Raw genomic sequence first — 12,446 nt, 5'->3', positions numbered from 1 at the left:
AGATGTTGAATATTCTTTTGCTTAAATGCAAAGATGTCAGCTACGTTTTCTTTTTTCTTTTTAAATAAGTCATTTCTTAACTATCAAAACTGTTCACCAATTGATGTTAAGATTTTTATGTGTTGCAACTTTTTCCTTCAAAAAGACTGGTTATTTTTGTATCCATGAACAGGCCCGTTGGAAGAAATTTCAGAAATTTGCAGTTAAGGGTGGACACTATCGAGGAAAATTCCTTACAGAGCATACAAAAGTTATCAGAAGTTACTATTTACATGATTTAGGTGACACAATCATAAAATAGCTATGTATATAAATAGGCAAAATTATTGGGGGAGGGGCACGCCATCCCCACCCCCACCCCCGGTTCCTACATCTAAGAAAAAAGAAATTACAAGTAATATAATATGTATACAGAATAAATTCATGTCAAGTTTTATTTTATGTTGATGCCACTGAATTGAACTTTTCTTGTTTCTTAGAAAAAGAATTCATTTCATGACTCAGACTCATGTTGATTACACTGTATTTAACATTTCTTGATTTTTCACGTAAAAATAAATTTGCTCAAGTCAGACAAGCTTTTTAGGAAAGCTAATACTTGTGACAGTGATAGAATTAAGTGACCATACATGATATTCCTACGAATAGGGGAAACTTGCTGAAAGATGATGTTTTTACGTTACTTAAATTGAAACCTGTTTTTAATTTTATTGATAACCAGAATTAATTTCTGTAAATTGTTCTGATTGTGGTGAAAATACAAAACCAAAAGAAAAAAAAGTTGTGAAACTACTTTTTTATTCTCCCCGCCCCATGAAAAATATTTTCAATAGTTCAACTAAGGACCAGGACCCCCCCCCCCCAAAAAAAAAAAAAAAATAAAAAAATAAACAAACAAACAAACAAACAAACAAACAAACAAAATTAAGTTACTTATACATTTAGAAAACATTAATATTTATGGTTTCATGAAATGTGAATTATACAATTATTTCCGATTTACAGAGTTTTTCTCTGTCACGTGGACACCTCGTCACGTGATTAGATAAATCTTCCTCTCTTAGCTTGGCGTGGACAGACAAAGAAGACACAGAAAATGCCCGGCGTGAGTATCTTATATCTACTTAACTAACAAGAATCACAAAACCTGCAAATAGGCTGCTTATTACTGAAGATGCATTAAGTTGTTTTGTATATAAATGTTAGAAAAACTATTGAAGTTAAGGGCATTTTGCGGTAGTAAAGAGGTAGATTACTTGCGACGCCATTTTGTTAAAAGCGTACTGTTAGCCATCTTGAATACTAATTGTGGCATGCTCTGATAGTGTAGTAAACAGCATATAGGTATACTTAACTTTTTAACAAGAAATGAGGAAAGAAAATTGCCAATCCAGTGTTTTCAATAAGAGCCGGCAACTGGCAAAATTAGCCGCCTGTACGAGAAATTTTGCCGGCTATGAGATATCCGTCTTTGGAATTTTTTCGGGGTTGGTACGTGAAATCCGTAGATTTTATCGCCTGAGGCGGCCCCCAGACCCCTCGCCGAGATTGGTTTCCTGCTGTTCCATATATATTTCCTCCTATTGAAAATCTTATTGAAAACACTGCAATCCTGTTATTTGTATTGTTTACTCACGTTTTTGAGGTGTATCAAGTGCTTTAAAACAAATGCATTGAGCAGTATGATTTACATGTTCTTGGGTTACAAGGATTTATCTACGTATTTTATTTGTCTACCCTTTTCACGTAAATGGGTAAATATGAGAGCAATTGCTTGACATTATCGCTGGAAATCTGAATATACTAGGGAGTCTTGGGGCATCCCCCCCCCCCCCCCTTTGAAAATTTTACAAAAATCTGCATTCTGAGAGCTAATCTGGTGGTCATTTCTAGAAGTATCAGAAACAAATATATTTTAAATATTGTATGTATGATAAATCAGAAAGTTTTTTATTAAAAAAGGGGAATTAGGGCATTTTTTCCAAAGGGGAAAGGTACCCATTACTGTTAGTTAATAGCATTGATAAATCCCTGGGTTTTAATCTATACGAATTGCATATTCAGTGATTTATCAATGCTGTTTTAACTACTGGTATAGGATACATTTCCCTTTTAGAGTAAATTTCAAAATTCCCCCTTTTTTACAGAAAATTTTTCCAATAAACATACATTTAACATTTAAAATCTATTTATTTATATTATAATAATTCTAGAAATCCTCCCAAATTAGCTCTCAGAATGGATTTTTGTAAAATTTATCTGAAAATTTCCAAGGGTGCATGCCCCCAGACTTATCATATATTCACAACTCGAGTGCTAATGTCGAGCAATCGTTTTCATCCCCCCCCTTCTTGTGTGAAAAGGGTAGTCAAATAAAATATATAGATAAATCCCTGATATTATCCAAACATATAAATACACAAGGTTGGAAGGATTGATTATGGCATCTGCTCAGCTTGTGTATATACAGCACTTGTTCATTGAAAAGTGATGGCTGCACTTACAACATTCCCCACTTGAGGCATCTAATTGATGCATTGTCATAAAAGTCTGCTTTTCTATTGCATTATTTTAATAACATTTTAGTGTTCTAGATAGAGTTTAAAAGGCAGTCTTGTTGACATTCTGGTGAACTTTTCTTAAGTCTGCACCTTTTTAATCTGTATATTACCTGAGAGAGCCCCACTGAAGCAAAATTTAATTTTGTAGTTTGGTGGTGGATTTGGAGGTCGTGGAGGTGGAGGCCGAGGAGGTGGTATGGGAGGCCGAGGCCGTGGTAGAAATCAAGGTGGTGGTGACCCAGATGACCCTGAAGCTGAACAGTACAGAAAATTGTTCATTGGAGGGCTCAGCTATGAGACTACAGACTCTACACTTAGATCCTACTTTGAACAGTGGGGAACAATTACAGACTGTGTAGTTATGACAGACCCTCAAACAAAAAGGTAATCCTAATTACTGATTTCTCTCATCTTGGTCTATGAACAAGTATAGAAAGTCTGTATGGCATTAAGTAGGTCTGAGTATTGCCAACTACCTAACAATACGATACATATCACGATACAGTCATGTGATACAACATGTATCATGATACAGCTGTCAACAATTAAATTAACTAATATCTTTACATATTTGTGTTTGCTAACCTCCACAATTATAGAAAATATAAAAGGAACATCTTGATACCCTTAACCAAAGTTATTTACAGGTAGACTTGTAGTCTTAGCATTGCATTTTTTCATTGCTACCTTGTTTTCAATCATTTTTATACCCCCCGCAAACGAAGTTTAGGGGGGGTATATTGGAATCAGCATGTCCGTCTGTCTGTCCGTCTGTCTGTAGACGAGATTTTGTCCTGACCATTTCTTGGAAACTGTTGGAAGGATTTGTCTGAAAATTTGTACACTTATTATTTGCCATATGAAGGTGTGCACCTGGTATTTTCATTATGATTGGATAATTTTTCTGCATTTTACAGGTGTTTTTTCATTTTTATTATGTGGTTTTGTCTGGATCTGTTCCCAGAAACTATTGCATAGATTTGTATGAAAATTTGTACACTTATTATTTACCATATGAAGATGTGCACCTGGTATTTTCAACATTATTTGATAATTTTTCTGCATTTTACAGGTGTTTTTTTTAAATTTTTATTGACTTAGTCATTTCGGGTTCATGTCTAAGGTTTGAGACATAGAATCTAGAACATCTGTACAAAAATGTGAACTACAGCTTAAAACTACTCATTAGAACTAAAAAAAAAAAACCCACAAAGTATTAAAAACAGTTTTTACATTACACAGCAGATAGTGTAAATCCATTTGTCCCTTGGGAGTAATGAGTGGACATGCATCCAGTTAAAGATTAATTAATGAGTTCAGTGTGGGAAGCTGTTAGGGCATCTCTGATCAGGCAGGTCTTATCTATATCCGGGGAATTGGGCAGAAAGAAATAAAGATCTCTGTTGTCTAAGTCTCTTAATTGTTATTTATGTCTGTCAAAATACATAGTTACTAAAACCAGCCTTTTATTTTTAAAATGAGTTTGATATAAAGGTATTAAAATCAATTTGATTTTGTATTATTAATTATGATATTTTTTTTTTCAACAATCAATTTGCAGAGTGTCATGTCTCACAAAGATGACAGATAGTTGCAAACTATTTTTTCAATGTAATAAAAAACACTGTAATTATTAGTGTTGATATTTTATTAGGCTGCACCTTAGTTTCATTCATTAAAATAAAGTGCCCCACCACAGCATTATACGCCCATCAAATATTGTTAAATTATCATAAACAGTTTAGATTCAATTGGTCGAATGACATCTTAGTGAGACAAGGCAATCTGCAATTTGTTGTAAAGATATAAAAATTCAAATAAAAAATGTACAATAAATAATTAGTTTAAATTATATTATACAATATCATATAAGTTTTAATTATTATAAACAATATCAAATTAGTTTTAATTACATCAAATTTATCTTGAAAGTAAGACTAGCCATTAAGAACAATTCAATACAACACAAGCAATTAATTAAGAGACTGATTCCTTTTGCCCATTTCCCAAGAGATGTAGATAACACCTGCTTGATCAGAGATGCTCTACCAGTTATCACCTCACACTAAACTCATTAATTTATCTCTAATTTGACATGCAATTTTCTGCTATCAAAATTTTCCTTGACCAGTGCCTGATCATTACACCCATGGGAGAGGTGGAATTTTTCTTGTTACAGATTGCTGTAAAGAACATAATGAAAAAAATAAGACTAAATAATAAGCCGGACATGAAAAAGCTAACAGACGGACGGAGGGACATGAACGCTATAACATAATACGTCCCGTCTTAAAAAGGACATATAAAAAATATAATGAGTAATTAAATTTTCACTGGAAATGTTTAAGGAAATTGTGAACACCTCTCACATCTAGAAAACATTAGTGATTTGGTACTTTCTCTGAAAAACCCAGCGGGGGGTATTTGTCCCTATTGGACAGTTCTAGTTAGCATTAAAATTTGTTAGTTTGCATGTAGAGTTTTCAAGCAAGACAATTAAAATTAACTTGTACTGTATCATGATACATACATGGCGATACGATATGCGCAACATGAGACCTTGCAATGAGTACGATCAATGTATCGCTGTATTGTTACACCTCTAGCATTAAGTGTAAAATAATTCTCCTCCCCTTGGAAAAAAAAAACTTTTTTGCCTTTATCTGACATTGTATTATGGTTTACAGATCAAGAGGTTTTGGATTTATCACATATGAAAAGGTAGCTATGCTTGATGAATGTCAAGCCAACAGACCACACAAAATAGATGGACGGGAGGTAGAGACAAAGAGAGCAATGCCCAGAGAGGTAAAAAGATTTCCCTCTCTATGCACATATAAAGTTTATTGAAGATAAACTTCTGTTTTATGTGTTTGTTTGTTTGTTGTTTTTTTAAAAATCTGTTATAATAGATAAATATGAGCAGTACAACTTTATGAATTGCAGGAATCAGGAAAGTCAGAATCTCAGAAATCCAATGAGAAAATGTTTGTTGGAGGACTTCGTGACACAACAACAGAAGACGATGTAAGGGAGGCATTCCAAGAATATGGAAACATCAAAAACATTGAGCTTATCAAGGATAAAGCCACCAACAAAACAAGGGGCTTCTGTTTTGTCACATTTGATGACTACGATCCTGTTGACAAATGTGTCTGTATGTATTCCTTTTCCTTTAACTCAAAAATTGATAAATTTTACAGTATTAAGTACTGTCCCAGTTCGCTTTTGATGTTGTAGTAATAAATTCCCTAATATTTTCAGTGAAAAAGAGGTTTAAAATCTGTGACAAAGATGTTGAAGTAAAGAAAGCAGAAAATAAAAATGAAGGTACAGTATGTAGTTAACATGTTTTATGTGTAGTCATTAACATGTTTTATGTGTAATCATTGTATTGGAAAAGTTTTATTGGACCCAAATTGGACAGAATGTTTCCTCTTTTGAAGCATATTGAATATGCAATATGTCTTTTCTTGTAGGTCGTGGTGGTGGTGGCGGTCGTGGTGGACGTGGCGGAGGCCATGGTGGTGGTAAGCTTGTGAAAATATTTTTTATCAAGATTAAAGAGTGAAGATTTCATTGATCATTGATATTCATTAAGTGATAGAAGAAAGAATGCTAACATTATAATATCTTACAGGATGGAATCAAGGAGGATTTAACCAGGGATTCAATCAAGGAGGTAATGGAATAATTTTGTTTTGACTTTCAAGGATCTAAGATTTTATACACAGCATGCATAAAATGGCCATTATCATTAATTTGTATGTAAGAATAAAAAGGTTAATATTTTGATAGTAGAAGTAGAGTTAATCAAGAAATCTTTCTCTACAGGTTGGGGTCCCGGTCCAGGAAATATGGGTGGCGATGGCGGCTATCAGGGTAAAGTTTTTTCTTGTTCTGTAGGTGAAGTGATTATACCTGGCAGTGGAAACAGAAAATGTGTAAACACTGCTGATAGAGCAACAGTCATGGCTTCATTGTGGTCATTTAACCTTCCATTAGCATTTCATATGCATTGGAAGGTAAAAGAAGGCATGGTAGATCTGAAATGACTTTCATTTCTGTAAAAATCTAGTGTTATTAAGCAATCCTATTTGTTTCTATAGGTGGCTATGGTGGAGGTGGTGGTGGCTATGGAGGCGGCTATGGCAACAACCAGGGCGGTAACTGGGGTGGTAACCAGGGAGGATACAATGAGGGGTATGGAGGAGGATACGGAGGTGGACAAGGTTCGTTATCTTTCATTAATTTTCTCTAGATAACCAGTTGTTTTGATTGCTTTTCTCTAGATAACCAGTTGTTTTAATTGATTTTCTCGAGATAACCATTGTTTTGATACTAGCAAGTGCAATCAAGAATAAATGCAATGCTGCTTTATGTGGAGTACATCCCAACTCTTCACTATAATCTTGAGTAGAATTTCATCTCTTCTAATGGCTGATGTTTGTTTCCAGGTGGTGATTGGTCTGGTAATCAGCAGTTTGGGACCGGCTACCAGAACAACTTTGGAGGTGGTGTGATGAAGGGAGGTGGTTACGGTGGACAGAGAGGTCAGGGCCCGTATGGAGGAGGCAAGTGACATCCTTGTACCATACTGTTCACAGCGTTACACTAACATCTCGATCATGCTAGCTAGGATCCATTCTCATCCCTCTCACATTCTGTATCTTACTTTCAGACCTTCAAATAATCAGAAGATAATTACATGGAATTAGAAAGTATCTGAAATTGGAAAGGGGGGATATTTTAGGGATTAAGTTGAGAATGTACTAGCATAATCGATGTTCATTTTATTCTGAGCCTTTCAATTCAGTGTTAAAAATGTTGCTGATTTGATTTATTTATTTATTTTATCTTTTATCACAAGACCAATTAATCATAACTGAATTTTAAAATTAAATTCTTGTGATGAGAGATTGGAAGTGATAAATTCTGAAGATTCAAATTCTAGTGTTTGACGCTGTAACTTACTGTGGTCCAGGTGATTAACTGACAGCCTTGGGTTTGAATGTAGTCAATGCTGTAGTGATCAGTTGTAGAGATGTACTTTTGTTGTCAAACCAGTAGCAATATGAAACAAAACCTAACACTGGAATGAATCAAAGACACTGTAAGATGTATGAACAAAGATTATACCTGATTCAGTTGTATGTGTTACAGTGGGTTTAAATGTTGGGATAAAGTAAAGAATGTGCATGCTTTCTGATTCCCTTTTCTAAGGTTAATTGATAAAGACATGTACCTACCCAAAAATGTTTAAAAATCATTGGTAAAAAAGGTATATGTTTGCAAAATTATCAAGTTCCTCTCTTCTTAATCCTTTGTTTCGATGTTAAATTCCTCATCACAATTTGTTACTAAAACTGCATTTATCATATTGTGTTGTTTTCACTGTGTACGAAATTCTTGTCAGCCTACTTGCCCTAGAGTAGTAACCATGATGATAAGCTGGTTTAAGTATAGTTAAAATTTTGCTTCTGGGCAGTGCCTGAAAGAGCGTCGTACACATTCTTCTATTGTTCAACTGCTTGATTCTTTAGTTCTTAAAAAAATAATTGAAAAAGTCATCATTAAGATTATTAAAATTCAGTATAAATATGATGTCAATTGAAAAAAAAAATATTTTGCATTCTTTTCATTTTATGGGCTGCATAACTACAAATGAGAAAATCTGTGTTGTTGGGAGATAAATCAAGAGTTCAATGCTAATTTTGAAAAAAAAGAAGAAAAAACCTCTTAATTGAAGATATCTCGCTTATTTTTCCAAACCAGGATGATTTGTAAAACTGTCAAAGTGTTGACTTTGATCTTTCTACTATTGGCCTACTGCAGTTTGTTGGACAGGTTTTCTGAGGTTGAATATTTACAGGTCCTGGTGGCTATGGCGGTGGTGGCGGATACGCTGGGGGTGGCGGTGGTGGATACGGAGGTGGAAACCGACGTTGATCATATTTCATCATATTGTGTATCACTGTAAGTAGGCCTGCACTGTCCCAGTGTTGGCACCTCAGCCATGCTGATTATCATTTTAAAAAAAGAAATGTTGAAAATGGACAAATTTTATCAGATTTCCTCTGCTTATGGGAAAATGATAGCACCATTTAAAAAAAAGTTAGCTATTAATTTAGTTTAATTTTGAGAATTTTAGTCTTATTATAAATGATTACCTATCTTCTATTGAACTTAATTGAGTGTAGAATGTTACTTTAACTAGAATATGTTAACTTTTCTCTATTTTCTTACATATTATATATAGGCAGGGTATTAGTGTGATAGATCCAGAGGAAATATTAGGAAGCAAATGGAATAAAATTGTAGCCATCGGGAATTTATTCTGACCTAGACCAGTGTTTCCAGCTAATTAAGTGAATTGATTAACATGGGATTAAAAGAAGCTTAAGCTCATGCAGGATATTAATTCTCAACGCAAATGGAAGAAAGTCCTTACCATCAGATGTGTTTAGATAGATAGAAAAAAGCTATACACCCATAGCTTAGTATAGTGATTAAATTCTCATCCTGGAGATATGAAGGAAAATTAACATGCAGCTTTTAGAAACAGTCTTAGAAAGGAAATTTCTCTTCTAAGTAGTGAAGATTTTTAAACTACCAAGTCCAATTTTTCATTAATTAGGCAGCACACAAACTAAAGTTTGCATAGCTTTTGACACCTTTCATCAACAGAGCTCACAAGCTAGAGGGAAATTTCTAAGGGGGTATACCCTCAGTGATACACATTTTATGTCTTTTTTTTTTAAACATCAATGACTTGTCGCCGTTCATTTCTTCTGAAGAAATGATCCATGTTGTCTTCATTTTGTCATTTTATTGTCCTATCATGAAGTTGATTTTGTGAGAAAAATAAATAAGAAATTTTATATATATTGAATCTAGTAGTGTTCCATTTCTCTTTAAAATGATGAGCCATTCAATAAGAGCATTAACTGAAGTTAGGCAAGAGAACTGCCTTGTTGAAAATTCAGAACTTTAAGTAGGCTAAGTAAGGCCAGCAGCAATATGAGGATACCCCCATGGATAGGTTCCTAGGGGCAGAAATTCTATGAAGGCATAGTTATTGAATAGCTCAGTCAAAATTTTGTATAAGGGTTCAGTGCCTGTTAGATTTTAACTATGAAAATTATTAGAGTATGTTTTTTTTTTTTTTAAAAAAAAAGCAGGTGGGAAAGATATTTGTTTTGAAATACATCAAGGAAAAACCTAACATAGTGTGATTTGGAGTAAAATTAATGTATTCGTCCTATTAAGTGCCTATTTTGCTCAGAAAAGGCAACAAACAAGATTTGTTATAATAGTTACTTGAGTTATAAGAAGTGCTTTTATAAAAGCACATATATGCATTGTGAAAGTAGCATATGCCCCAAAATTCTAAAGTTGTTAAGGAAGGATAATGTAAACACTATACATGTAGAAATTTACATAAATCAATCCAGGAATGACAGATAGCGGTCTTTAAGAAGCATCTTTGGTAGAAAAAAAAAAGGGCATTTGTTGGGCAGGACACTCGATAGGGCGAATACAATATTCTAGGTCATTACAAAGTAGCAGCTTGGGGGAAGTCCTTCAAAATATTGTAAGATTTTATAGTAAGTGTTGAAATTGGAAGGTGATGTTTTTGTTTCTTTTGAAAGGGGTTGGAAGAGGGGATATAATGTGAAAAGATTGGGATATTTGCATGTTACCAGACTTAATTTTGAGAATAATGCAGAGAAATATGTGAATAAAACAACATCCCAAGTGTAAGGGAAAAAAGTGCATGTACATGTACCCAAATAAATTTGACTTGTGTATAAAATATTGACTATCGTTTATGTGATTGTATGTATTATGTTATTGATAAGAATAAATTAAACGGTGGACAGGATTGGCACTGACCCTTGACCTCTAGATAAATGTTTGTGTCTATATATAAAATTCTCCAGCTTTGATAATAGACCGGAAGTGATGATAGGAAGCAGACGTTCCAGCAATAGGTGATAGGTCGGTAGGCCTAGTAAGTTAAGTAAGGTAGGCTGTTTGTATTTTCGCTCACGGGGAGGGAAATTAAATGGGGGAAAAGATCGGTGAGGGTTCTTTTGGGAATATGTAAGCTACATGTAAGGTTACGTCCACTGAGGAATCTGTTTTAAGTTGATATTTATACATTACTGAAAAAAGTATGCTATTCATTAATGCAACATTGCGATGCAGTAGCTCAAATTTTATCACGCATGAAGTGTCTGTTGTGGCATAGTATTTTGTGTCGATCACATCTAACTCGGTAAGTGATCCCAGCATTCTATTTAAATGTTTTCCTGAAAAAAGTTCTAAATCTTCTACATCTTTCCTTTAGAATATCTGTATTGTTTTTCTTTGTTCTTTTTTTCTCTGATAAACTTGATGAATTGCCATCTTGTTAAGAAAACGTGAATATGAATGTTTTACATGCTGATGAAGCATGGTCGTACGAACGGGGGGGAGGGGGGGGGGTATTTTGCCGATGTATAATATACTATAGAAATTATAGCTACTAAATGCTTGTGCCCCCTCAGTAATAACGTCTGATGACTTTTTTCTTTCTTTCGCTTATCAAGGAATCCTCCCCCCCCCCCCCTCCAAAAAAAAATTTGGTTGTACCCTTCCCTCCCCCAATTGAAATTGCTTCGTACGGGTCTGCGGAGACCTTTTATTTCAAAATGGAAACCATGTTGGAAAACGTTTGACATTTTACTCGTGTCACATGATATCGTAAATTGTGAACTTGCTGGTTGGCAGTAAATTAAAGTTACAATTTTGTATTTACTGCAACCCGGTAAATTCAAAATTAACTCAATTATTGTTCCAAGATACAAAATCAAAATAAATTTGACTTGTGTCAACCCTCATTTAAATTTCAAACAAATGAATTCTTTATTAGTTGTTTAGTAGAAGAAAAATTGTAGAACATTTGTAAAGGTGTGATGAAAATTGAGCTGCTCCGTTGTTGCATGATGAATAAAGTGGAACCTGCAAGACGGTTCAAGTTCACGAATCTGTGTGCTTTTTTAGGAGCCTAGTCGGTGTATGGGATCTTAGAAGTAGTGGGTCATGTGAAAACGGAACCAAACGAAGGCGAGGCGGAGAAAAAGGTACAGTGTATAGGTAAATCTTGAGATCTTGAGATTAAAATCGATCGCTTGTCGAAATACGTGTTAGGGTTTTGATGATATTAATTACTTAGTGATTAAAATTCTCACTTCAGGATTCAAAGTTCGATTGTTCCGCGAGAGGACATAACCTTTGTATTGCTGAGACGATTTGCACTTGTACATTGTTAAAATGAAAATGACTGGATATTGAAGAACAGGGACAGAAACTGGAAATGGCGATATATTGGTTTCACACGCGCACACATAACAAGAAGTTCAAAAATATGAAATAATCCTTTTGTTATGAAATTGAATATTAAAAAAGGGTTTCTTTTTCTGTCTTTTCTCTCGGTATGTTAATTAGGGCCCAACATGAAATGTGGAATCCCAGTAAGAATCTGAGTCCATCAACACCTTAAATTTGTTATGATGAGATAACTTGGAAGGTTTATTTTGTACAGGTAGACGATGGGCTATAATTGTTGGTATCCAAAGAAAGGTCTTGTCACAGAGAATACACATGTGAAGTATGAAAGCCATAGTACCAACTGTTCAAATGTTATGGCCAAGGTTAATGTTTTCCAAAAGTAGGTCAAACTCCAAGGTCAAAGTTGGTGGTATCCAAAGGAAGGTTTTGTCACAAGGATTACACATTAAGTATGAAAGCCCTAGCATCAACCGTTCAAAATAAAGTTATGGCCAAGGTTAAAATTTTCCAAAAGTAGGTCAAACTTCAAGGTCAAAGTTGTTGGTATCC

The 12,446-nt window shown here is 34.4% G+C and overlaps 1 protein-coding gene across 4 annotated transcripts; it reads left to right on the top strand.

The window, feature by feature from the left end:
- The first annotated feature begins 1,029 nt into the window (after positions 1 to 1,029).
- Positions 1,030 to 9,453, top strand: LOC133188432 (heterogeneous nuclear ribonucleoproteins A2/B1-like). Of its 4 annotated transcripts, none has more exons than XM_061323871.1 (12): positions 1,030 to 1,105; positions 2,710 to 2,945; positions 5,249 to 5,369; positions 5,508 to 5,718; positions 5,826 to 5,891; positions 6,041 to 6,091; positions 6,202 to 6,243; positions 6,396 to 6,443; positions 6,671 to 6,793; positions 7,019 to 7,114; positions 8,434 to 8,537; positions 8,821 to 9,453. In XM_061323871.1, exons 1-11 carry the CDS (start codon positions 1,097 to 1,099, stop codon positions 8,508 to 8,510), a joined length of 1,080 nt encoding a protein of 359 aa, XP_061179855.1. In that variant the 5' UTR covers positions 1,030 to 1,096; the 3' UTR covers positions 8,511 to 8,537; positions 8,821 to 9,453. The 4 variants fall into 4 exon arrangements, with proteins under 4 accessions (XP_061179855.1, XP_061179848.1, XP_061179863.1 ...); XM_061323864.1 differs by having other exon boundaries at positions 7,019 to 7,135; XM_061323879.1 differs by lacking the exon at positions 6,396 to 6,443 and having other exon boundaries at positions 7,019 to 7,135.
- The last annotated feature ends 2,993 nt before the right edge of the window (positions 9,454 to 12,446 follow it).

The sequence above is a fragment of the Saccostrea echinata genome, unplaced genomic scaffold (genome assembly GCF_033153115.1).
Source record: "Saccostrea echinata isolate AGI-Se365-2 ecotype Australia unplaced genomic scaffold, CSIRO_AGI_Sech_v1 ptg000001l, whole genome shotgun sequence".
Lineage (NCBI taxonomy): Eukaryota > Metazoa > Mollusca > Bivalvia > Ostreida > Ostreidae > Saccostrea > Saccostrea echinata.
The sequence above is the reverse complement of the archived record's forward strand: the minus strand, read 5'-3'. Positions and strand labels throughout refer to the sequence as shown.

Coding starts and splice junctions, on each gene's coding strand:
- LOC133188432 (XM_061323864.1), top strand. Junction 6,244..6,395: donor CCAGGGATTCAATCAAGGAG/GTAATGGAATAA, acceptor CTTTCTCTACAG/GTTGGGGTCCCGGTCCAGGA. Junction 7,136..8,433: donor TCAGGGCCCGTATGGAGGAG/GCAAGTGACATC, acceptor GAATATTTACAG/GTCCTGGTGGCTATGGCGGT.